At 40.8% G+C, this 27,106-nt stretch overlaps 1 protein-coding gene across 1 annotated transcript; it reads left to right on the forward strand.

The window, feature by feature from the left end:
* The first annotated feature begins 358 nt into the window (after positions 1-358).
* On the forward strand, positions 359-22,286 carry LOC141771308 (myelin protein zero-like protein 2). Its single transcript, XM_074641429.1, has 5 exons — positions 359-702; positions 17,378-17,547; positions 17,900-18,110; positions 19,004-19,175; positions 20,689-22,286. Exons 1-5 carry the CDS (start codon positions 648-650, stop codon positions 20,846-20,848), a joined length of 768 nt encoding a protein of 255 aa, XP_074497530.1. The 5' UTR covers positions 359-647; the 3' UTR covers positions 20,849-22,286.
* Positions 22,287-27,106: the final 4,820 nt, after the last annotated feature.

Consider the following 27,106-nt stretch of genomic DNA (forward strand, 5'->3'; position numbering starts at 1 on the left):
AGGAGCCCGACGCTGACTTTTGTTGACTTAACGGCCACAGGGGTCGCTGTTAACAAGCATTTCTGATTCTTACAAACAGTCCCTTTAAATGTCTCACTTTCCCATGTTATAGTGCACAGCATGGCTAATTATATATATATATATATATTATGATGTTATATTGCATCATAAAACACATTAGATCATAGTTAGATCATGCATGCTGTCTGCACTCTCTATACAATAGATGTGGATGTGTTTGCGCAACAGCCTGGAACCACATAAATGTGTTTTACGCAGCAGCAGAACAGGTTGGGTGAGCATCTTTGGGTTGAAGTGTGTGTGTGTGTGTGTGTGTGAGAGAGAGAGATAAGAAGGCAGCTCGGAGACTGGATGACTTTGTTACTCCGCCCGAATATGCTGTGGGAGGGTGCTGTGATGAAATGTATCCATGAGGTTCAGCTGCGAGTTGGGACGCGTCCTTTGGAGAGACAGACAAGGTTGGAGGAGAGGACAACTGCGTGTAACTTGGTGTTTTTTATCAGCTCTCTAAAGGAGATCCACTGACGTGTCATCGGACAGGTTTCCAGTCAGTCTCTGTGAGTCGGTGGAGGAGTTTAGTTGAGTCTCTTGGTCTCTTGGTCATCGGACAACCTGCAGTCCATCCAATGTGCGTAAAGGGGCTCTATCTCCTCACCGTCCTGTCTGGACTCGCAGCTTCAGGTGAGACCCTGGTTTGGTGTGGGTGGATGAACTGAGGTATTTCTACTTGATGTGGGGTGTTTTTGTATTGTGCATCAGTCTAGTGTGATATTTTGAATTTTATGTTTTTTAAAGTCAACATATTGTTTTGATTGTTCCTTCTTGGAAACAGTAGTCTAAATACATTTCTTAAAAACAATGAAATCTATATTTATACACAGTAGATACAAACGATCTGCTTGTATCTGTTTTTTTCCCCAAAAGTTTACAAACCATTTTTTTTCTGTCTGTGGAACAAACTGCCTCTCCACATCAGATCTGCTCCCAGATCTAGATCTGTAAATAACCAAATAAACCAATTAATTAACTAATAAAACAGCAACCAATTGTAATAATAATAATAATAATAATATTATTATTATTAAGAGAAAAAAATCTAAATCAAAATAAAATATATATATATGCATGTTGATATTATCCGAAGGGAGTGAAGACATAATAATATTTATAAACCATTAAACAGTATACTAATAAAAATAACTAATACTAAAAAAGCAAAAATATCAATAACATTAAATAAAGTAAATAAACAAGATCAAAGACAGAGTCTTTCAAAGCACAGCTCAAGACCCACCTCTTTTCTTTGGCTTTTGAATGTACTTAAATTGTGATTACTAATTGGCCTTTGTTCAACACTTTATTTGTATTGGACATCACTCTAGTGTGATATTTAGAATTTTAAAGTCGACCAATAGAATAGAATAGAAAGCTTTATTGTCATTGTATTAAATACAACGAGATTCACAGTTGCCACTTCTTCTCAGTGCTTTAAAACAAATACTTGACAAGACTAAACGAGGCAGATAAAACATATAACAGGTAAAAAACACACAGTTATAAAGCAAATAAAACAAGTAAAGTAGATATATAAACAGAAGTGTTACACTAGAGGTATAAAATATAAAAATAGATGTAATGTAAACAGAGGTAATTGCACTTGTAAAATAGGTAGAGTAGATGTAATAAATAAAATGTAAACAAAGTTGCACATTGTTTTGATTGTTCCTTCTTGGATACAGTAGTCTAAATACATTCTTAAAAACAATGAAATTTATATTTATACACAGTAGCTATAAAGCTTGTATCTGGGTTTTTTCCAAAAGTTTACAAAACCAGTTTTTTTTCTGTCTGTGGAACAAACTGCCTCTCCACATCAGATCTGCTCCCAGATCTAGATCTGTAAATAAACAAATAATACCAGTTTCTTTTCTGGTAAACTGCCAGAAAACTGCGTCTCCACATCAGATCTGCTCCCTCTACAGAGTCTTTCAAAGCACAGCTCAAGACCCACCTCTTTTCTTCGGCTTTTGAATGTACTTTGGTCAGCTCATGTTGTTTTAAATGTGCTATAAAAATAAATTTGACTTGACTTTTTTCCCCCACATCCCAAAAGTGGTCTTAAGATGTAACAGGATGGCCGTTTAAAGACACTCCTGACAATCGAGTTTCCAAGTAAATCCTGATTGTCTGTCCATTAAGTGAAAGCTCCACAGGGACCCCTAACCTCTATCTCTGAGCGCCCGTCGTGCGTCATTGGACAGTGGAGAACTTGGCACAGTGGCACCATGTGTGGGTCGCTGAAGACTTCCTGTAAAAGCTATATAACAGCCTTAAGCAGTGGGACCACTTCTTGCGACATAATGGCTTTACAGTAGGCCTATTTACTGGCACCAAATCCTGGCCTCATTGTGTTTTGGTTTTATAGAACAGCGCTCTCATTTCCTGCCCATTAATGTGCTTACGCTTACAGGGATTGTAGTGGCCCGCTGGACGCAGATAAATCCACCTGCTTCCCGTGCAAAGGGGGTCCAGGATATGTCAGTTTGAATCACAAAAACTCTCCATGGAAATACACACTAATAGATATCCGATTGTTATAGCTGCTCACATCTAAATGCTGTAAAAGCTAATGGATCATGTTTTAATATCACAAATTGGCATATCAGTGGTAATTCATTCAGCAGACGCCAGGCTGTTTAACCTTGAAGTAATCTGCTGTGTCCATCCCAGTTAAGTGGATTATATTGATTGAACATGTCCATCCACTGCCAAAGTACCATGCAGGGATTCACTATAGTAGCAAGCTGCTTATGTTTACAAGAAGCATGTGCCTACAGATCAGTCATAACATAGTGTAGTCGCAGGCTGACACAGGCAGAGAAGGATGACTGAATATACCGAGTGGATAATATAGAGGGATAGATAATCAAATAATAGCATGTGGGGAAAGCATGTTGGACCTGATTACAGCTCAGCAGCATCTCAGTTCTCATCTGTTGTGGTGCAATCACTTCTATTGCCTTTGGCTTTATTGTGTTGGCAAAACGGCGCGGCATGATGAGACAAGCCAGCAGACTCATCTCATTTTCATGAGACATGTAGGCTACGGTGTGAAATTGCAATTATGTGCGCAAAATAACTCATTCCTCCTTCCTTCAGGTACACAGATACACCGTGACATTAACATATTTACTTGTCAGCCCGCCTCTGTTTTGACATGCATTGCACTGATCAAAGACAGTTAGCGTTCATTTGTAGACTTGCTGCCTATTTTTCTAAGTAGATATGATATGGACCAAACAGAATAATCTCCCTCTCCTCCTCCTGCTGCTCCGAATATAATCACAGCATGTGTTGCAGTGGTTAAAATCCTTCATGGCTCCCAAAGATAAACACACTACTCCTTTGTGTATTTTCTAAAGTGTGTTCGGCAGGATTTAAAAAACCCAACTATGAATCATGATGTGTGTCAAGATACTTTTGGGAGCAAAAGAATGTAATTTCTTTTCTAAAGCAGATGTGATTATTACCAGATTTGGACTTTTTAAGTTTGTGAAGCGTGCCAGATGCAAATGTCAGACAAAACAGGATCAGTGAAAATGTCTCATGAGTCTCATGGAGGTGGAGGCACAGCAGCACAGTCGACCACCACATACAAGCAGAACAAAAACATGTACTACCACATGATTTCTGCATAGTTTTCAGGAACAGTTTTTTGTCACATGTTCCTTTAAAATTATTAACAAGCTTTTTAAAATGATTGACACCCCGGCCGTTACAACTGTTGTGGGGCCCCAAGGCAAACATTGGTTTGAGCTTTGTGTATGTGACATTTCAGCTCCAAGCTGATATCAAGTACAGCAGTAAATAAGGGTCTTAAAACTAGATTTTTGAAACAGGACCCTTTTGCAAGACAGATCCAAAAGATAAAAGAAATAATAATGTAGGACCCACTTTAGTTGATTTTGTACATAAACATATTGTCATTTCAAGTGTGCTGAGAGAAAACAAGACTCCTGCACCTCCTCTTGGCTCTGTTTTCAGGCTTTAAAACATCTAGCCCGTGATGGGAGACTTTAGCCAATCACAGGTCATTTCAGATAGAGAGAGCGTTCCTATTGGCTGTGCTCTGGCTGGTGGGCGGTGCTTGGTATTTCCTCAACTGATCTCAACATGGCTGCAGTTTCAAAATCAATCAATTGATGAATCCTGACACAGTTGTCCTGACAGTTCTGTGGTTTGGTCCGTCTTCCCCACATCCTCATGTTGTTCTCTTGTTTTGAAATATTTAAAAGGAAAAAGTGATGTTTGAACTGTAAGCAGAAGCCTTCAATAGCCAGACTTCCTTTGGCAAAATCTCGATTTTGAAGTTAAAGAAAACGCCACATTCAATAGACAGAATTTGCATCTGCTTATCTTCTGTTCATACATCTGATGTAAAATGAAAGTATGATAGAAGATAATGTCATTTGGCAGCAGCTTACAATAAAACTTTGGATTCGAAACCATCAAAATAACAACTCAGTCGCACACTGTGGCTGGCTAATTAGAAAAGAAAACACTGTAATAAACACTAGATTAGTCTTAACAACTTAGACCAGCTTACTCTCATTTCTCCATCAAACACAGACAGGAGGCTTAACATCTTTTCTTAACATTTTTTGATCCCCCTGCTGTTCATGATAAATCCGTCTTCTTTGTTTTACTTTAATTCCCTTTGTCTTGCTCTAACATTTCCGTCTTCGACTACAAGTCAAAAAATGCTCACAGGCTGACGTGTGCCAACCTGTCCTGACTTACAGGTTTAGCACACACTCACCAGACGCTCACACTGGTTGTTCAGGCCTCAGTTAAACTCTGTCAGGTTTGCAGTAGACAAGCAGCCTCTTGTTTGTGTTTACTGGGATATAACAGTTATCTCTTCGCTACGGTGTCTCTAATCTCGCCACAAAAAGAGGCCAGTATAACAAAGCAAGGCTGCGTCTCTTGACGTGCTGTACTGTGTTGACACACCTTAGGAAGACGTGTGGCCTTTGTGTTGATATGACGGGATCACCTCGGGGTGTGTTGAGTTGACAATGACACTCATGTATGCAAATATCCCCGACAAAGCGAGCTTTAGGGAGCATCTGTGAAGTGTTTGAGTGTGAGGGCAGGACCCTCCCTGTGTAATGTTTAAACCACAAGACTGTGCTCCGCTCCAAGTGTAAACAGGGATTTGAAATACATTTCTCCCAGAATTGAAAGTGATTGCAGGTTCATCCGAGGTTTTGAGTAACGCGCACACACACATGTTCATTGTTTAATGTTGCTCTGAATTTGTGAGCATGAAGTTTCTGCTTGTGTTGTCACATTCTTACGCACTCTCGTCTTCAAGACTGTTTAGAGTTACGGTAAACAAGAAGATGTTCCAGTTAAAGCAACACCTCCACTAGGTTTATACAGCAGATGGGATAAATCAACAGTTTCTACAGAATATCAGCAGTACTTTCTGAGGAATGTTATCTGCAGAAAGCCAAGGGGAATGTCAGAATCATTTGCCATCATCAGTTTAAATAAGTTGTGATTAATTGCAGAGCGGTCATGATGATAGAGTTTCCCAGAACGGGAAGTTACTCAGCCATAGTTTCCTTTTCCTTGTTCAGTATCTAACTGTCGTAATGTATTCCGGTATATCCAGTTATTGTCATGCAATACACTGACCAATAAAAATGGACTCTAATTGAAAGAGTAGCAGAGGCAGCGCTTATTTGGTTTTGCTCACTAATTATCTGACACCGTACGCGGCAATTAACATGAATGAGAGTGTAAATAGACGAGAGAAAGGGTGGGGCAGGTGAAGGACAGCATGCAAGGGTTTGGTCACACTTGCATACCTGAACGTTCCCTCCACCTCTCATACATTTCTATTGAAAAACGCGTGACTGACATATACAAGAGTGCTTCAGGTTTCCGTGTGAGTTCAGGCTAGCTCTGGCACATTCGTAAAAATCTCTTTGCTTATATACTATACAGTAGCTACATGGAATACAAAGGTGTAAGGTACTACAAGTGGCATTAGCCACTGGTAGCATTCTTTTAGTCCATAGTTTTCTAATTTTGGCCTCACTGTGAATTAAAGTGGCTCTCCCATAATTCAGAAATGCAGTCATGAAATTTGGTGACTCACAAGAAACACAAAACAATGTCCAAATGAATGCAGCAGAGCTCAAGATATCCTGACTTTTAGTCCCTAATATGGCTAAAGCCTTTAAAACACTGGATCCTCCAAAATGCAACTAATGTCTTTCATTTTAGCCTCCTAGCCTGGAAAATACCCACATCTTTCAAACTTCATTTCCCAGTTTGTAACAGAGGCTTTCCGTTATATATTTGAAGTCTCAGGCCAAATTTGAGATGTTATCAGAGGTATTTTCTAATACTTTAAAGCCAGACTTAGCTTAACTTTTGCTGAACAGCTGCCACTGCGGCCACAAATGACAATTATGGGATGTGGCACTTCACCACTGCCTGGTGTGAATTCTGTGTAAAAGTAGCACAAGTGGAGAAACGTCACAAAGTCAATGAACTACATGTCTTTGTCTACACAAGATGCGTTCAGGCACAGTATTGAGTGTAGGTCACCCACGTTTTGGCAGTGCTCAGAGCACAACACACTATAACTAGTTACATGTGTAAAAAAAGAAGAAAATTGACTTTAACAGTAATAAGATGCTTCAGATTGTGTTTACATACGTATAGGCCTTGCACAAGTGAAATGCTAGCCAGTTACTCAGTTGGTTGCAATCTGCAACCACACCACTAGATGCCGCCAAATCCTACACACTGTACCTTTAAAAAAGCTTCCTTCAGAGCCAGAGACGATGTTTTACTTATTTTACATGCAGTGTTTTTGTGACAAGTAAACTGATCTTTATTCATGAAATTGGCAGATAAGGTGGAAAGCAAAGAGCAGAGGCCTGCACCTCCTCCTGATCTGTGTATACAGTATATTGTCATTTGTTAATTTATTCATCTGCTCGGGAGCAGAGGTGGAAGTCACAGTGAGACTGGATTCAGTCTGACTCATACCACTGCAGGACACTAATCATACGGCTAGACTAGCTTCGTAGTAAATCTGTGAAGTCTTTTGAGGGTTGGACTGTCCTTCCAGCAGAAGCCCGTGGGTGTGTTGAATCAAAACGTACGCGTTGGACCCCCTCTTAGGAGTTTGTAATCCCAGGGTGAAGTTGTTGAGTCAGCTGTAAGGCGGGAGTGGAAGAGGTTTGATGGATTAAACTCTTATCCTCACTCACCCACTACACGTTTCCTCTGGCCGTCGCCGCCTGATGAATTACAATTGGCCTGGAGGAAGCAGGAGGGGAGAAAAAGAGGGAGAGGAAGAAAGAGTTAGAAAAAGAGATTGATGCTTGGTCTGTGTTTGGACTGACCTTTAGAGTGTATTCAACACTTTTTTGTAGTTTTCTAAAGTTTGGTACAGCTCATTCGTCTGTAGGGTTAAAAGCGGAATAAGAATAGTAAAAGCAGTATCAAAATTGCAATTTGTGACATTTTCATACAAAGAAATGTCTGTTTTTTTTGTCTTTATGAACATAGAGTGATTCCCCATAAATCAATTTAATGACAGCTTTTAGATTTGCTGTTCCAAACACCCGGTGTCTGGTACATCTCTCTGGTAGTGATACATTTCACACATGAGCGAGGATAGTCACCATGGATGACAGAAAACAGCACCACCTGCAGAAGGTCAAACTCAACAGGATATCCAAGGAATGTCTGATTGACAAGTGATCTGTGTGTGGAGTGCAGAAGCTGAGAGCTTGGAACCAAAAATTAAGAAATCATAAAATAAAAAAGGAGCAATTTTACAGATAAGGACTATAGACTGTATCTATAAGAAGTGGATGTAGTCACTGTGATGGCACCCATTGGTTTGTGGACTGCCGTTTTGAAGCCTCACGTTTGGCATTCTGGCCGTCGCCTTCTTGTTTTTGCAACTAGAAGTGAGAGGGTGGAGCTAAGCACAACCGAACGCTGAATAAGACATTTTTAGGTGACCAAAATGGTACAATTAACTTTCATGAACTGAAAACACACTGTGAAAGGGTTAAAGTATGTAAGACAAAAACACGGACAACTTCTAGACCGGACAACGCCGTGGTAGTGACCTGTCAATCACAAGGTAGCTACGCCCTAATGCATACCGTGCTTTATGGTCTATTTGACTCTAAATGGAACCATAATTTACTAAATGAACATCATGCTGTATTGAAGAAGACTTGAAACTAACAATTGAGACCATAAACTCATGTTTATAATGGTTACTGAGGTAATAAATCAAGTGAGAAGTAGGCTCATTTTCTCATAGACTTCTATACAATCAGACTTATTTTTGCAACCAGAGGAGTCGCCCCCTGCTGGCTGTTAGAAAGAATGCAAGTTTAAGGCACTTCTGCATTGGCTTCACTTTTCACACATGGAGGTTGCCCGCTGATAAGGAAGGACTGAAAAGGCTGTAGTGTTGAGAGAGGAGAAACAGAGATAGTACTTGTGCTCTGGTATGTGCACATGTTTGCTTTTGTCATGCATTACATGACCACAAGTATGTGGATGCCTGAATATTACACCTCTATGTGATAGTTGCACATGTCATTCCAAAACCTGTGTGCATAAATCTACTGCTTTAACAGCCATTGATGTTTGGCAATAAGGCCCAGTCTGTGTTCCAGTTCATCCCACAGGGGTCGGATGGGGTTGAGGTCCAGGCTCTGTACAGGCCAGTCTGGTTCTTCTTGGGGAAACCATTTCTTTATGAACCTGCATGGCTTTGTGCACTAATGCATCATCATGTTGAAACCAGTGGGCAACCTCTGTGTCTGTAATGTGAAACCAAAGCAGATGTGCCTTAAACCTGCATTCTCTCTAATATCCAGCAGGGGGCTGGATCAGATCGTATAGAAGTCTATGAGAAAATGATCTTACTTCTTACTTAATTTATTACCTCAGTAAACATTGTAAACATGAGTTTATGGTCTCAATCTCTACTTTCAAGTCTTCTTCAATACAGCATGATGTTCATTTAGTAAATTATGGTCCCATTTAGAGTCAATAGACCATAAAGCAGGGGATGCTTTAGGGCGTGGCTACCTTGTGATTGACAGGTCGCTACCACGGCGTTGTCCGGTCTAGGAGTTGTCCGTGTTTTCGTCTTACAACTTTAACCCTTTCACAGTGTGTTTTCAGTTCATGAAAGTTAATTGTAACATTTTGGTTGCCTAAAAATGTCTTATCATTAAGCTGTATCATAAAGGTTTCATTTAACTGGAACTAAAGGGCCCAAATCATGAAAACAACCTCAGAGTACAAAAAAGTATGTGAACACATACCTTTGGCCGTACATTGTATTTGCTTGTCTTGGCACAACTGCATGTTCATGACTGAGTGGAATGAATGCGTAGATAAAATGTGCAGTGCGATAAGTTGTGTCCATCTCAGGGGTTCCCTCCCATTACACCACTCAACACTTACACTCTCCCTCAACTCTGTCTGCGAACACACTGTTACCTGAACCTGTTATTCCCAGCCTGCAGTCCAGCCCCGCATGAAAGACAGGCCTTGTTGATAAAAAAGAAAACTAACCTGGGCTTGTGAAACCTCTCACAAAGGAGAGAAGAGGCTCTTTGTAACCCACTGAGCTCTTATGTGGGTTTGGTCCTGTCCTAAGTGTTTCCTCCAAAACCGGTGCGACAGAGAATCGGGTTTCCTCCGGTGGTCCCTTTGTTTCTGAGCCATAATGAAGAGAGGAAAGGCACAAACACACACCGTCTAGGAAATCATGTAATGAAACCAATTTCCTGATTCAGAGAGTCGTGCCAGCTGCTTGATTTCTCCTGCAGTGTTTCCTCCTTTCTCTTTAGACTTAACATCCTCTTGTCCAATGGAAACCAGGTCTAGTCTATACCATAAAGGAAAACACTGATTGGTAACTGTGTGGTATCCCCATGGTATCCGGATATCATGATGTACTGTCCAGTCATGGATATTAATATCATTTTGACTAAAAACAGCTCTGTTCCCTCTGCTTTCCCTTTGCTGTTTATAAATCTGCATATTTATGAGCAACTGCATCAATAAGCCCTGCAGCTATAAGACGACAAAAACATTGACAAAGATTTGCAATAAGGCGAGCGTGGTTCGTTCATTCTGTGGATTGTTTTCAAGACATTCAAAGAAAAATATTTAGAATACCAGAGAATGTTTGCTGAGCAGTTATGACAAGAGTTATATACCGAGCATGCCTCTCTGCAGTGTGAAACACACCCAGACTGACCTGAAAATGCTACGGTTTAGGTAACTAAGTAGGCCAGAATGATTCAATCTGATGAGACAGTTCTGTTTGTCTGTTAGATAACAGGATATCTCAAAAGGTTGAGAGGTTTTAGAGAAGTGGGTTAAAGGTAGGTCATGGTCCAAGGAAGAATTGATTATTTGTTTATGCTGAACACAGGCTATAGGATTGGAAGGTGCTTGGAGGGTGTCTTTTCTTCTTTACCAAAACCAAAAAACACAAGAGCAAAAGTGTAATGGATCAAACAGTGTGTTTATCTGCTCTAACGTGAGCTGATAACGTTATTCGGCTAACTAGTTTAGGCTACTACATACAGATGTAACAGAGCGTTACTTCTAAGGCCAAGGATAATTTCATTAATTTGTGGGGTTACGTTCATGATGTAATTTTCCCACTGTGTGGAAGCTGATCATGGATGTTATTAGTTTTAATTAGCATATAATATAATTAGCAGCTCTTCCCTGCTCTTTTTTGGATATGGGGAAGTTTATACTCCAACAACCTCAGCCAAACTCATTCATTATCTGAGATAGCAAAAATGTACTGTTTGGAAATATGAACAATAGAACATCAATCTAACCTCTGTTTTACTTCTCCAAGTATATAAGTTAAGCACTTTTTCCTTAGCATACATGTAATACTTGTCTAACTAGCTCTAAAACACATTGCTATATCACCATGTCTGACAACTTTATCCCGGGGGCCTGTTAGTTTTAGCATAAGTCTTTGCACAATATCATGTCTGTAGCTATCAAGTGCATTATTAAGACCTTTGCAGGCTACAGGGTTCTTGTTTCAAAACAAGGCTTGAAATATATACAGTATATATGTAAAAAAAAAGCCGGCAGTGTTTTCATCCAACTAGCTACAGTTGATCCTATTTGCCTGTGACAGTTGTCGTTTAAGTGAAATCAACAGTTGTCAGCTAGAAATAAGAAGCATGCTTTTTATACCTTTGTCTGAAATCAAGGACCCACTGTTTCAAAAATTACAAAGAATTTAAAGTGATGAATCTGTCATTGTTGAACATAGACTGTATATAAAGATGGACAACGCATCTCCACTTTCTCCCATTGTACAAAAGTGAAGCCAAAATATCCGCCCGAGCCAATCACGAGCCGAGCACGGCCGCAGCTTGTTAGCGTGAGCCACCTAGCTGCTACTTTAGCACCACGGTAGCTGTTTGGCTAAAAAGACTCAACAACTAACCATAATATCTCTATAACTACATGTATGATCAAATTGACACATGTTCTATTATACATTGACTCATTATGGTTATGGAAAGTTAAAGTTATATCTCCTCTCTGGTACAATTCCCGAGCCTCCGGCTGTGTCCACTTCACTCAGAGCAGCTGTCAATCACAGCTGTCAATCGTGATGTCTCACCCCCTTTTTATAGCATCAAATAACTAATTAAAACTATCAGAATAATGAACACTTGAACATACATCAGCATGATAAGAACTACCTGAAATGACAGAAACCATCATACTGCAGCCAGCCACCAGGGGGCGATCGGGTTTTGGCTTCACTTTTGGGGAGATGTCATGTTGTCCATTTTTATATACAGTCTATGGTTATTTGCTATGCATATAGGCATAGCAACAGTAACTAAGGGAGTTGAGGCTTAGTTAGGATTTAATTCTGATTAGTACAACACCGCCCCCCTAATTTGTTTTCAACTACAGCAGAATAAAAACGACTTCTGCACTGACACAGCGCATGCATAGATCTGGCAACGACTAAAGACATAATAAAACATGGTTGAGGTTATGCAGTTATAAACCTGCCTACACTCTTTGACATTGGATGAAATATTATATAGGCAGGTCAAACACTACTTTATATTTTTTGGGCCTCTTTGGGAGGCTTTTATACAATCTCTTGGGATGACTGCCAAGTCAAGCAAACCTAATCACACTCGAGTGGGCTTGGTTTGATTATTTTACACTAGATGAAAGTATTTGCCCTCTTTGGCTTCAGACGGGCCGGTGGACCGGCGCAGATTGTACCAAGTAGTGTTGACGGAATCAAGTGCATTAAAGGTTCAGCAAGTTCACTTTATTGTGATATATTTTACATATTGACAGATGTTATGGACTAATGCCAACACCATATCTAATGGAGTATTTGTGTGTGTGGACTTGTGCCAACAGTGAGCCGGCTGAGAGATGTCAACTCCGACACACACGATACACACAAATACAACAATGGAAGCTACATTTTTACGACCTATTCCAGTTAGTCCTGATGCTATGCTGTTCAGAAATAGAAACATCTGGAGTTTACATTGACAAAAACACACACACACACACACACACACACTTTCTCCAGAAGTTTGTGTTAGATAAAATGCTGACCTGAGGTGAAATCCCACACGTGTGAAAATCTTTAATTGTCGCTATAATAGTTTTACGTTCAAGCAATCACGCAGCAAAGTGCCAGCACACTTCACACAAAAGCTCTAATTTTGTCCTGTTAATTACAAGCGAAGAGTTTAATTGATCTCCTTCACATGTTTCACAGCATTTAATAACTTAAATGAGAGGAACGTGGAGTAGAGAGAAAGTGTGAATGAAGACTGAGATTAGTTTTTTTACGCTTTATCTGATCTGAAATGTGATATATTTGTTGATTTTCTTGTTCTGACTCAGCAGCACCTTTGTGCCAACTTGACTGATTGATTATGAAAGATACGAGCTTGCAAGAATTTTGGAATTAAACCTATTGGCCTTGTCTTACATTACTCTGCAACTATTCTGCACAAAAACTACAGCATGCCAGACAATGTCTGCCAAATTTGAAACCTAATTAGGATAAATGTATATATTTGTCTGGCCCTTCCCTCCTCTGTAGGGTACATAGCTCTATCTTAATAAGCCGTGAAAGCTCTCTCTCTCTGTGTCTGGATGCTGGGTGTGGTCGGCAGGATGTTCAGACATAAACAAGTGAACGACTTGGACTGGACAGACAGCAGAAGAATGGACAGACAAACAAGCAAACAAACACTATTATCTTATCTCCTTCTTACAGGCTGCAATTATGTACAGAAAAATACATTTCCCATCATGTTGTTATCCTCTAGCTCCCTCCATTCAGCACTCACTCCTTCATCTACTCAATCACACTGCTCTTTCATCATTTAAGCTCACTCTCTCGTTTCTGCTTGTTTATCTCTTTCTCTAAATGAGTCAAATTCGGCACTTCACTCATGTAATGGCATGCATCCTCCTCAGCAATTAGTGCCTGCTAATGACCGATTAAATAGCGATCATGTACTTTTAGCCGCGGGGACAAATTAGTACAGTAATTGAGACACTGTACGTAGCCCCAACTGTTCTGTCATTTTGCTAATATCTGCTCTGCTTTCAAAAAGGCCTAATTAACCTTAATTCTTAATCAGCTCAGCTTGCGTCAAAGGACGGCGTAGTTGAAAGCGTTTTACTATTTTGTCGCAGAAAGGAGATTAGCGACGCTTATTTAAATTCATAAATAGATTGGTTAAGGGAAGACATTTGGAAATGAGGTGTTATGGCCTGAAGGAGTGCTATATGAAGCATGATGAATCATTTCAGCATCAGCTTTTAAACAATTTGGTAGACGAGGATAGGCACTGCACTATTTTTGCTAATCTTCTTCTTCTATACTCGTAGAAATTGAGGGCTTTGTCTGTGTATAGTGGTTTGATGAGTCATGAATGTTATTACAGAGATTCTCTTCTATGTATAAACCAGACGGAGAGTCTACACAGCTATGCTAGTAGCTGTGAGGCTGTTCTACAGCGGTGCAATGGGCTAAATGCTCACAGTGACAATGTTAACATGTTGATGTTTTGAGTTTTATAATATTGACCATGTTCCGTGTATTTATTTAGCATAGTTTTGGAGGTATTTGGTCGTAACCAGTGGGCTACCTCCGGTCCTGAAAAGTGAAGCCAACGTGGAAGTGCCTTAAACTTGCATTCTTTCTAATAGCCAGCAGGGGGCGACTCCTCTGGCTGCAAAAAGAAGTCTGATTGTATAGAAGTCTATGAGAAAATGACACTACTTCTCACTTGATTTATTACCTCAGTAACATGAGTTTATGGTCTCAATCTCTAGTTTAAAGTCTTCTTCAATACAGCATGATGTTCATTTAGTTAATGATGGTCCCATTTAGAGTCAAATAGACCATAAAGCAGGGTATGCTTTAGGGTGTGGCTACGTTGTGATTGACAGGTTGCTACCATGGCGTTGTCCGGTCTGGGACTAGTCTGTGTTTTCGGCTTACAACTTTAACCCCTTTCACAGTGTGTTTTCAGTTCATGAAAGTTAATTGTAACATTTCGGTTGCCCAAAAAGATCTTATTCAACGTTTGGTTGTACTTAGCTCCACCCTCTCGTGTCACTTCTGGTTGCAAATAACTAAGCTGGTGACGGCCAAAAATCAAGATGGTGACAGCCAAAATGCTGAACTCAAGGCTTCAAAACGGCAGTCCACAAACCAATGGGTGACGTCACGGTGACTACGTCCACTTCTTATAGACAGTCTATGGTCATAAACCTAAGTATTGGACAGATTAAAACTTTGACCTGATGATGGCGCTAGATGAAGTTTAGGGATCACCGTACTGATTACAATTCATCTTGAGGGTAACATGGATGCCTGAAACACATTTTGTGGCCATCCAGCCAATAGTTGTTGAGACATTTCACTCAAATCCAAATATGTCAACCTCATTGTGGCACTGGATGAAAAGTCAGGAATGATCTTCTGGGGACCGTGAATGTCTGTACAAACTTTCATGGGAATACATGTTGACATATTTCAGCCTGGAACAAAGTATCCAGTCCTCCATTCGCCCTTTTTCTCTTTGTCGACCTTTGCATGAAATATGGAATACGAGACCTTTACCTGCTGGCTCGGACTCTTCTGCTTTGTTTTGACACACACACACACTGACAGTGGAGCCGGGGAGGGAGTTATTACTGGCTGAACTGATGCAGCCAGCGCTGATGTTATCTGTCTAATGAATATCCTAAACACAGGCAGTTTAATCCACTAACTTCACTGTTTTCATGCAGTCCGCCAGGTAGGGGAGGAAGCGAGGGAAAGGTTGCAGAGCAGGCTTGTTCCCTTTGTAGTCCGTCCATCAAAGCATTATCCTGTCATATAAAAAGTGTTATTTATTGATGCAAGTTGACATACCTGCCTCATTTTCAAGATACTGATGCAGAAAAACAGAACAAAAAAGGATATACTGTAATCTGTGTTTTCATTCAATAAAAATATAATTTTACGTCTGAAAGAAAGGACCAGACGATTTACAAAGATGGACATTTCTTGCAGTGTGTACTCTGCCTGTATATTGCTCACTCCTCCCAGGTTTCATCGGGCTCATTTAAAACACATTAGGCTGTTAGAGCGCTGTCAGAGCTTGGCGATGAGAGAGAAGCCTGCCTGTTTTTAATGCTGTGTGGAGGCCGTCTGGTCGCCCCGCTCTCTCATCCCAGCCCACAGGAAACTCTCTCCAGCCTGATAAGGAACAGAACACGCCGCCCGAGGAGCCTAGCCCCCGCTGACATTTTCCCAGCTAGCTCTTGCCTGAACACTCCCTGTGATTAGAATGCAGGGGGTACCGATACGGTTCAATATGCCTTCCTTGGACTTTTCTTATTTCTATGCCTGGAGCCTTTATAGTGCGAACCCACCTCGAGTCACGTAACCCACATTTTGGGTTGTAGAATAATCCATCTATTTAGGGTTTAAAATGATATAATTAAATCATATTCAGCACTGTGAGACAGCTGCAAGTTTCGAGCAATTTTAATAATCGACAGCTGAAGGTTACATCTCATCCATTGGACTCCAGACTACAGTATAACACTGATGCTATAGCTGATTGCATCAACAAAAACTAATTATCTCATATGTGAAACTGAGGTGATGCATCGAGCACAGAGGAGCTGCACAGACAGCTCCTCTGTCAGATTGAAGTGCCTCTGCTAATCAGAGCTCTCATCAAGTGTTTGGCTCGTTCTGCAGGGTCCTCATATGGAGTGACTAATGACGTTAGGACAAGTCTTGTTCACAGTGGCTGCAGACGGATGGTCTGCTGTGTGCGTGGGCATTGACTTTAATAAGGCTAGACACGGCTCCTGATATTACTAGGGAATATAGAGCTCTCTATAAATAGACCATGTGATTTTGAACTAGACAGCCTGCACATATACTTCCACAGAGACTCATATACACACTTGCTGTGCAGCTTTAGAATAAGGTTGGATCTACCTCGATAAACAGGACAATCTCGGGGAGAGGAAAATGTGATCGGCTGGATGTGACGTTGACCGGTTGCCAGACAGAAACTCAGCATTAAGCATGTCTGAGAGAGTGCATGCATGTGTGTGTCGGTGCAGTGAGTGTGTGTCAGCACTAACTCCATTCTGGGGAGCTCCATCCATCATTATATGGAAGCGCCAAATCGTTGCCAATATCCCTCTCCGCTCTTCCAGTCCATTCATTTTCCATCTAATAGGTCCACCACGTACTGTAAAGATTGATATAGTCCATATCCATATAATATACAGCAGACTCTCAATTTCAGCCCTGTCCCAGCTGCAGCAGTAGTCTAGCTAAAGTGGCTATTATTCATTAAATGTCACAGATTTGGTCTACTGATCTGAAATCAGTTTGGACTTTTAGGAAGTAATGAAGCAGATGTTTGAAAGGAGTTCACTTACTGACTCAGTCGCAGATCTAATCTCGTACTTTTGGACCAATCTGTGGGATTTCATGTATCTAATACAGTTATAGTGACAACTTAGAGTTAGTGATTTTTTCTTGCAGCAGCACTGCGTAGGCAGAGGCAGGGTCACTGGGTACACTGCCTGTACTCACTAGGCAGGAATTTACTGATGAGGGTGAATTCATACCGCGTCTGTTTCGTTGTATGTATTGATTTTGCTCTGTATGTGCTGCATTCTGCATCTGAGGTAAACTCTGCCATGTGTTTGCATGTTGCAGGCGTGCTGCAGGTCAGCGGGATGCGTATATACACATCTGGGGATGTGGAGGCGGTCAATGGGACAGATGTTCGTCTTAAGTGCACGTTCCACAGTTCCTCCAGCATCAACCCCAACTCCATCTCCATCACCTGGAGCTTCAGACCCCTCAAACCAGGCAAAGAGGAGACGGTGAGTGTGTGTGTGTGTGTGTGTGTGTGTGTGTGTGTGTGTGTGTGTGTGTGTGTGTGTGTGTGTTTGCGAGAAAGTGAACCTCAAATCCTCCCTCATTGTGTCAGGGAGCATCCACCCCCTCAGCCAACTGAGAGAGGAGTCGGTGAGTCATCCAGCAACCTGCGGAGCGTCCAAGCAGCCTGTGTGTGTCTGTGTGTGTGCATATTGAGAATAGAGAGAAAAAGATGCAGCAGGTCCGGGTTTATGTCTTCCTTTCTGTGTGAGAATAAAACACCTTCCTTCTCCAGACTCAGTTTGGTATGACTTTCTATCTCCAACCAATCAAACCCATTATTGCTCCCATTTTTAGGTGTTCCACTACCAGCAGAAAGCATATCTTCCTCCAGAGGGCATTTTCAGGAAGCGTATCCAATGGGCCGGCGACGTCATGGGCCGTGATGCCTCCATCATAATTCAACAGGTCAAGTTCACCTACAACGGCAGCTACATCTGCCAGGTCAAGAACCCGCCGGATGTCCACGGCTCGGTCGGAGAGATTCGACTCCGTGTCGTCACCACAGGTCAGCACTTTTGATTTTCGGCATATTTCGTCGTATATACCGTGAATATATCAGTGTTTTATCTGTGTCTTTGAAAACATTTGAACTCTTGCTGAAAAGCGAAACAAGAGAGGATAGCACAAGTAAATGATGCTAAATAAAAAACATGTTTAAATTTCAGAGAAACTACTCAAATGAAGCACATTATTCGTAGAATGGATGTTGTTTTGTGTGAATTTATTATGATAGCATTGGCACATTTTAATTAAAAAGACTGCAAGTGTTCCAGACATATTGAATAATAAAATCAATAACAATTAATAAGTCATTTTCAAATTAGTATAATAGTCTTTGAACAGTAGTTGAAAAAAGAGGTTGCTGCAGTACAAATAAAGCCTGTGCTGCGACATACGGTTATCGTATTAATAACTGATCATTAGATGTTTTAATTAGGTATTTTACTCTGGCTTTCTGTGTGACCCAGACAGGTAAGCGGGTCGTCAGGGTCCTGCATTGCCCTCTCGGGATTTATTTCAGAACAATGACCTGCTCGCTGTACATTATCCCGCTTATTACACGGCTACTTACTTAAAAAATCAATAATTTGACACAAAAATGGTCCTCCAGAGTCTGAGATCAGAACTGCGTCCATAGCAACGGTCTGCCAGAAAGAAATAACAGTCCATAGAACGCTGTGATTGACCAATCAGAAACGAGTATTCAACAAAGTTGTGTTGAAGAACAGAAATATTGACCAGAGCGGCCCATTTTATATATTGTTGACTTACGTATAAATATTGATACAGGCAACAACATAAGAGTCTATGACCTATCTATCTATCTATCTAATTGCACAATGCCTCATCAAGCAAGCACAATCAGTCTGCGTTCCTGTGTTTCCTTCTCACCCACAGCCTCTTTCTCCGAACTTCTCCTTCTGGCGTTGGCAATCGGGGGCGGTATCGCCGCCGTGGTCATCCTCCTCATCATCATACTCTCCTGCAGGCGGTGCAAGAAGAAGAGTCAGAGACAGCGGGAAGGGAACGAGGAGGCTCCCCGCAAAGAGAGAAAAGACCCCACTGTGTGGTAAGACCAGGAGAGAGACAGAGGGAGAGGAAGAGGGGGATAGAGAGAGGAACAGAAGAATCACACACTTCCTCTCTCGCTCTCCGTCTAACTCTGGGTATCTGGGCATGTGGTGCTCCTTCTTTGGGCCTGGGGCTCTTTCCTTACTGGACGTTTCACTTCCTCCTTCCTCTCCAAGCGCAGTCTTTGGATCCCAAACCTGGACTAGTTGATGGGTCATTAAGCAGAGATAAATCGAGAATGTGCCTTTGTATAGGAAGCTGTAGATACAGAACTTTAGGCCAGACTGCTGTGTAGGTTTAATGATATCACCATGTGCCTTTCATTTCTGGAGAGAAACAACTATTTTATCAGTTCATCTTTTCCTGTTTCCAGCTAAATGGGCTTCCAAACACATTTCCTGTTTAGAGTTAATGTTTTGATGATGTAGAGGTCGAACAATGGTGTATTCCTGCTGTTTACTTCCCTACTAATATCATTTCAAACCCCAACATACCGATGCATGTTTGATATATTGTTTCAACAAACAATAGAAACTGTAGAACAATGACTGAACACATTCTATTGAAATTCTGTCTTATTCACCAGATGATGGGACTCATTATGAAACCCCATACATATCTGTGATTCATAGCTATCAACCCACATTTCAACGGTTGTATATATCAGCTGTCTGATGGTTCTTCTGAATCCACAGGAGGATGCTGGTGTACATTTCTGTTTTGTTTCACTACTGAAGTTATATCGCTGTATTTTTCTGTGGTGTTATAAGCCTGATGTTGAGATTCTTGCAGAAATTATCAAGGTGCTATCAAATAATCAAAAGGTGATGGAGAGCACTTGTTGGAAACAGACATTTCATACAGTACTTTTGTAAAAAAAAAAAATTACTAGCACAAAGTTAAGTGCAGTATCAATTCTAAATTTCATTGACAAAATGAAAAAAGTCTTATGGCCGAATGTCTGTTTTGAACAACGAGCTGTTTTGTCAAAAACATCTTGTTTTTTCTGGGCACGTTGGACTTCTTTGTTTCTCTCTTGGGTTTTCAGATCTCTCTGTAATAGGCGCCATAACTGTGTTGCAATACTGTCACTCACCAAACTTTAAAAGCCAAGCACCTCCAGGAAAAGTTGACAACTTGGCTGCCATCTTGGTTGATTTATTGAGACTTCAAACCGAATCAATGAAAGACTTGGCGGAGGAAGGAAGTATTTTTTACTCCAATCAGACGTAAACAGAGATTTTGATCCAACCTTCGCTCTCAACTTGGGACAACTTAACCCTGTGTGACACTAACCCTTTGTCCCTGCTGCTGTGTCTGTGTTGTCTGCTCGTCTTTGTCCTGTCCCCATTGTAAGTGACTTATGCACATGCATGCACGTAAATAATTCATGAACGTGTCATGCATGAATTCATTTCCCCCTCCATGTGTGTGTGTGTGTGTGTGTGTGTTATGTTACTCCCCCTGGTGCATGTCTCCCTCCCTTCTGTATGTGTGTGTGTGTGTCCCAGCCACCCATCGAGGGCCATCCACCTCTACCTATCAGAGTCGTCCTTTGAGATTGACAGTTCAGACGGCATGATCTCAGAAGCCAGCACCAAAGACCCGAGCTCCTCGGAGGAGGAGGGCCCGAGCTCAGACGACGACGGTGGCGATGACGACTCCGACTGAGGATGTGGGGACAGACAGAAAGACAGAAACACTGAAGCCAGCCAGGAAGCTCTCTGGAGGGATGCCCAGATGGCACCTATGGTTTACGTTCCACGGTTCTGCCGAGTGGAGACTAGATGAAGAGAGCGCTGCTGCTGCTGTGTGGAAAACCAGCACATTGTCCAAGAATTGGAGGGAACAGAAAAGTTCTGTTTAAAAGTTTCCGAACGAGAACAAAGAGATTGGAGCGATGAAGATCAAGGCTCTGAAACAGGATCAAAAGTAGAGTAACTTTACTTTTGAGAGAGTCCAGAAATATCCATGAGGGAAGAAATGCTGGACTTAACCTGCAGGGCTTCGGAAGTGAGAGGCATTGTAATCCTGAAGCTGGCTTGGTTGCAGTGTCCTGAAGGGAAAAAAAGAACCAATTCATGCTAAATAACTGTCTGTTGTTTTAGACATGAATCTTGTTAAGCGTGAGAAGTCAAAATCAGCTGCAACATGCAACTGAAAGTAGTCCCAATGAGGAAGTTGTTTTCTGCCATGATGAGCCATAAAGACCATTACATTTTTGAGGGTGCTTAACTTTTGCAACCATTCTCTGATTGACTCAAAGGACCAGTGTGTAACATTTAGGGGATCTACTGTCAGAAATGGAATATAATATTAATAAGTATGTTTTCTTTAGAGTATAATAATCCTTGGTTAGGTTTAGGCAACAAAACCACATAGGTTTAGGAAAAGGTCGTGGTTAAGTTACACCGCACCGGAAGAGGCGTAACTTAAGTACGGAAGTGACAAAAACTACTTAGGTTTAGGAAAAGATCGTGGTTTTGGGCACTGAGCCAGTGATTAGAGTGAGTGGTGAAGCTGGAGAGAGAGAGCAGCAGCAATGGCAGCGAGTTACTACTGGGCTACTGTAGAAGAGGACTCGCTCCCTATGTAGATATAAACGGCTCATTTTAAGATAACAAAACACAATGACTGTTATTATCAGGTGAGTATCCACTAAAGAAAACATACTTATAATATTATATTCCATTTTTGCCAATAGATCCCCCTAATTGTTAGGTTCTTTAAGTCTGAACGCCAAATACTTCAGTTAGCAACCACATCCAGGCACCCGTCCTGAGTGTTGTGTGGGAGCGCACAGTCAGATCTGAAAACCCTTTGATTGCAACACGTCCTTGAGAGCCTGTTTTGTGCATCTGTGAATGCATCACGTCTACTAACAAATGATTGTAACACCTGTCTTTCTTCCTTTTTATGACAGAATTTTGTACCTGTGATGTAATACTGAGCAATATGTTTATAGATTTTTTTTTTTCTATTTTTTTTTTTTTTTTTTAGATAATGCCAGAAGTATTTTGATCACGTTGTTTAAAATGTTTGTTATAGAGCTTTTATATATATATATATTAAAAAAAGATTTTCTAATAAAAATGCCTTTAAATGTTTACCACATTGCGTCACGTAAAACTTCACCACACAAAGGTGATCGACTCAGACACTCAGCTAGCCTATGAAACAAAATAATCACACATAACTTGGAAAGATTTGAGAGGAGCTCATGTATTATGTAAGAGAGGAATCTTGTTATCCATCATTTATTATGCATCATTATCTTTAATGCACTACCTCCAGCCGTGTGCTTATGGTGTGTCTGTCTGCAGAGCTCTTCACTTGTTTACCTGTAAGCATTACTGCAGTGATTCATTGTTTAATTTGTTGCAGGGCCAATATGCCTGCCTTCTGCAGTCGCTTGTTTGTTGGATGAGATGTTCATGACTGTGAATATGTTACTTATATCTTTGCGTGTGTGTGTGTGTGGGCCTCATCGTGTGCATTGATCAAAGTCTATTCCTGTGGGTGTAACATAGTTACTGACTGACAGACCTAAACTGTGTGTGTGTGTGTGCAGGAGACAGAGTCTGTTTATCCAAGTTAAATAATTACATTTAGTTGCAGAGAAAGGCCACTAGTGCTGAACTGATAAAACAACAGTGAGGTCTCTAGATAATCTTGTTTGTATCACCAAAGCGTCTGTTAATTACTCTTGTGGAGCGTAGACATTGGCCTCCAAATAATTCTGCCACTTCAGTAATCATGTGGGGGTGGAAATAAACATGGTATTTTATAAGAGATAATTAGAGTTTGTTCTGCTCAGAAACTATATGACAGTCATGTATGGTAAATTAACATTTTGTGGACGTAAAGTTTTTTCTAGGACAGCCTAGAAATGAATTTAATATCAGAACATTTTTCTATCTTAAACATACGATTTTTGCATGCTCAAAAAAAACATCCATTGTAGAAAAAGCAGCTATCTCCAGTGACGTCATCGTGAACAGACCAGAATACAATGCAAAACACAGACCACTTTACATTTTGAGTGAAGAATACGACTGCTACTATTCTATCATCAGTGGTGGAAGAAGTACTCAGATCTTTTACTTAAGTAAAAGTAGTAATACCACAGTGTAAAAATACAAGTAAAAGTCCTCCATTCAAATTTGACTTCAGTAAAAGTACAAAAGTATTAGCATCAAAATATAAAAAGTAAAAAGTACTTATTATGTAGAATAATATCTATTCTAACATTGTATTATAATGATTGATTCATTAATGTGAGATGTAGTGGAGTAGAAGTAGAAAGTAGCATCAAATGGAAATGCTCAAAAATAAAGTACTTCACAATATTACTTAAGTACAGTACATGAGTAAATGTACTTAGTTAGGCTACTTTCCACCACTGGCTATCATCGTCCCTCCCCCCAGACAAACAGAACCACGGCATGCTGCAAGGTCTCTGGTGGATGCCAAAAGACAAAGATTATGGAAAGAAAAAGATATAAATGAAACATTTGATGCCGCTGAGCAATCAGCCGGAACACCAGGAAGATATGAGCTGTTGTTCCCAACACCTCTAACCAAATAAAAAAAACATGTTGAATCACTGATTGAAGAATGTCTTGTACGAGTCCAGACTGATTTTTGATCTGCGTCTATAGGATGATAGACGCGAACTTCTGGGAGAGGTGCTCTCAACCATTCCTTGATCATGACTCATTTAATAAGCCAGTTTCTACCACAATACATTCGTTACTGCAACACACGTATTGTTTCAGACTAATGTGGGGTTTGTTTGATAAACGAAGAAAGGGACACAATGTGTGCAATGACGAAAGTAGGTCTGTCTTTCTTACCGTCTCTCTACTACTTCGGTTTCTGTCTTGCTTCATCTCTCTCTCTCTTTTCAGCCCGCTGCATTCCACACCTTAGGATGGGTTGTACCTGGCACAGTAATGTGGAAAAGCACTAAATTCCTTCACACATGCTATAACACACACTCACTTGGGCTTGGCACGACAGGTTTTGCGGAAAGCGAAAACAAATCACCTCGCTGGTATGTACGACTGAATGTCGCACTGTGACATGTATTGGCGTCTGTTAGTTCTCCACTTGTCCTCAAACATACACACCTCTATGCATTCAAACACTACAGATACCAATCCATTCACTCTAAAGGTGGAGTCAACTCTGTTTGCCTCAGTGTACTGTATAGGCAACCATCTCAATTTGTCACATACTGACACTTTGTCAGACCCCTCGGCTTCACTTTTCGCTCGCAGTAAACACGTGCTTAACGTTGTGAATTAAACAAAACACTTGCTTAGGTTTAGTCAACAAAAACACTTAGTTAAGTTTAGGAAAAAGTGAAAATGTGACTTGACGTTGTGAACACAGGACACGAACAAACAGCTGATTGTAAAGTGAAATGTAACGCACAGGACACGAACAGCGGTCTCCTGGATGAAAGCCTTGTGTTTGTTGGATCATCCAACAAGCCCCGTAAACCGCATCAGACATCACAATGGTTTTAAGACAAAAATTCAGATTTTTATTTTCATAAATAACTGTATTTATTATAATTCAAATAAACAATTGATCCCTGATATTATTGGCTTGAAAGTGTTCAGTCAGTTTCACTATAATGAGAGTTACGGGGGTGAAAAGTGTATTTCTTTTTCTTTATTTCTTTATTTCTTTGTTCATTTGTTCATTTGTTCATGACGCCCACCTGCATTTGTTTTTTTATTTAAATTTTTATTATTTTGTTTTTAGAGGGTGACCAGCGCTCCCCAGAAGGTGGCGCCCTAGGCGACCGCCCTATATGGCCTATGCCTAAAGCCGGCCCTGCTGACGGCCGTGACAAAGCATCGGTATTTAACGCCTTGGGAATGAAAACAGGCTGGTATAGACTAGGGCCTCCTATAGTGGCTAAGGAGTAATGCTGTCAGACTTGTTTGTGACAGCCGTGAGAAAAAGTGTATCTGTATGTGAAACCTTTAAAATACACTGAGTGAATTGGAGTGTAGCGGATTCATCAACTATTCAGTGCATATAAACTGATGAAAAAGACAGCAGGACTCTCACGTTTGTTGGCTGCTGAAGGATAATGGTTACATACACCGTCTGGCCCCAACAATTTAACTCACCTTTATTACTCCCCTCCAGCGTTGACAACAGAAGAACAGGTCTCTTGTTGACCAGAGTCGCCAGTTAAGTGGGGGAGAGCCTGAGAAGATTTCAGCTGAAACTGAGACCCCTCTACTGTAACCAAACAGAGAGCCCCTGTATTCACACACACAATACACAACACAATGCAATGGTGTGTGTGTGAAAGCACCCAGGTAAGTGGCATTAGACTTTATCTTCCAACAGAGGATGCATGGGAGTGTCTATCAAACTCAAGCAGATTGTACTGCATAATATAATTGCACACAATGCAACACTGTGGAACGCAGGAGTTGTGAACGCTCCCAGGTAAAGGCAAGTCTTTTAACTCAGCATCTATTCAAATAAAGGAATCCCTGCCTCAGTGTGGGAACTTTTACATAATATTGTTAACATACAATACAAACACTGTGATTGTGAATTGATGCAGGGAGGAGTAAGCCTGCATGTGCCTAACTCTCTCTACATCCATAGAGATTTGCAATGATTTTGCAACGAGCCGAACATAAACACAATGTCCAGCCAGGTAAGAGGATGAAGCAAAAATGTTGTGCAGATGAAGAAATTGCTGGCTGTCTGTCAAAAGTGATAAAACATTGATTTCAGGGTACCAAATTTCATCTTTATCATGCCTGAATCTCACTGTCCTGGCCCTTTCTCATGGGAATTATTCCCACATGGTCTGCAGTAAATTAGGATTTAGCTATGAAGCAATAATTCTCATAGACAAATTTATATTTATTGTATGACAACCCTTTTCACGGTCCCTTATTAGAGAGCCTCTAGGCACGGCTGCTTTTTCGTTTTAATCAAGTTAGGGTGCAAACATGAGGAATAAGCATTTTCCTCAAACTCATTAACTCCACATTAAATTAGTTTTGCTTTACGATTAGTTAATACACAGGATGATTGGTTTCGACAATGTTTTTTCTTGTGGCGCCATGCTGTTATACTCCAATAAATCCAGCTATATAGGTTGTAATTATGTCAAACACTGAATCAGATTATGGCACATCTGTGTATTCGAGGGACCCAGAGTAACTGAGCACACTGCTCTCCTGTGATGTGTCATGAAATGAAACGGGGTTATGCAACACGACTGCAGCATCTCTTTTGTCAGGATGGAGGAAACGCTCCTGGCAGACCAGATGGACGTAAAGATGTAAGTGACAATCCAGACCAAATAGAGGCATAAATACACTTCAAAAGCACTCTGTATAAACATGAAGTGGAGAGATAAAGCATTACACCAGAGTGAACCAGCAGAGGCTAAAAAAACAAATACCTTCTCCCATTAGAGATAATTACACCAGTAAAGACAGGAGATTGGGGACAGGGATAGTGGAGTAATATGCCTAGAAATAGCAGGGGAGTCCCACTAGACTAGAGCATCTGTGGTTTTATACAGAAGCTGGCTGGGGAGATAAGGGAAGGAGTTAAACTGCCTCACACACTAACACTATCTTCAGCAATAATTAAATACCTCCATACAAAAAATCCGTGTCTATTTATTCTTAAATTAACTATATTATGATTATTATGATTATTATTATAGCTCCTTCAAGACTGTAGCACCCCTAAACTCAATATAATGCCCAAGCTGCAGTAACGATGGGGTGTTTGGTTTCCTGTGGTAGCTACCTCAAAGGTTTATCTGATTTGGGCGCAACTTATAATACCCTACAACCATAGACTGTATATAGGAAGTGGACGTAGTCAAGTATAACCGAACACTGAATAAAACATTTTTAGGCAACCAAA

Source organism: Sebastes fasciatus, chromosome 7, assembly GCF_043250625.1.
Source record: "Sebastes fasciatus isolate fSebFas1 chromosome 7, fSebFas1.pri, whole genome shotgun sequence".
Classification (NCBI taxonomy): domain Eukaryota; kingdom Metazoa; phylum Chordata; class Actinopteri; order Perciformes; family Sebastidae; genus Sebastes; species Sebastes fasciatus.

Bases quoted from the DNA above. Each gene is read 5' to 3' on its own strand.
- LOC141771308 (XM_074641429.1), top strand. From the start codon at position 648: ATGTGCGTAAAGGGGCTCTATCTCCTCACCGTCCTGTCTGGACTCGCA. The intron at 18,111-19,003 runs GTCAGCACTTTT...TCTCACCCACAG, and splicing joins ACTCCGTGTCGTCACCACAG to CCTCTTTCTCCGAACTTCTC. The intron at 19,176-20,688 runs GTAAGACCAGGA...TGTGTGTCCCAG, and splicing joins AGAAAAGACCCCACTGTGTG to CCACCCATCGAGGGCCATCC.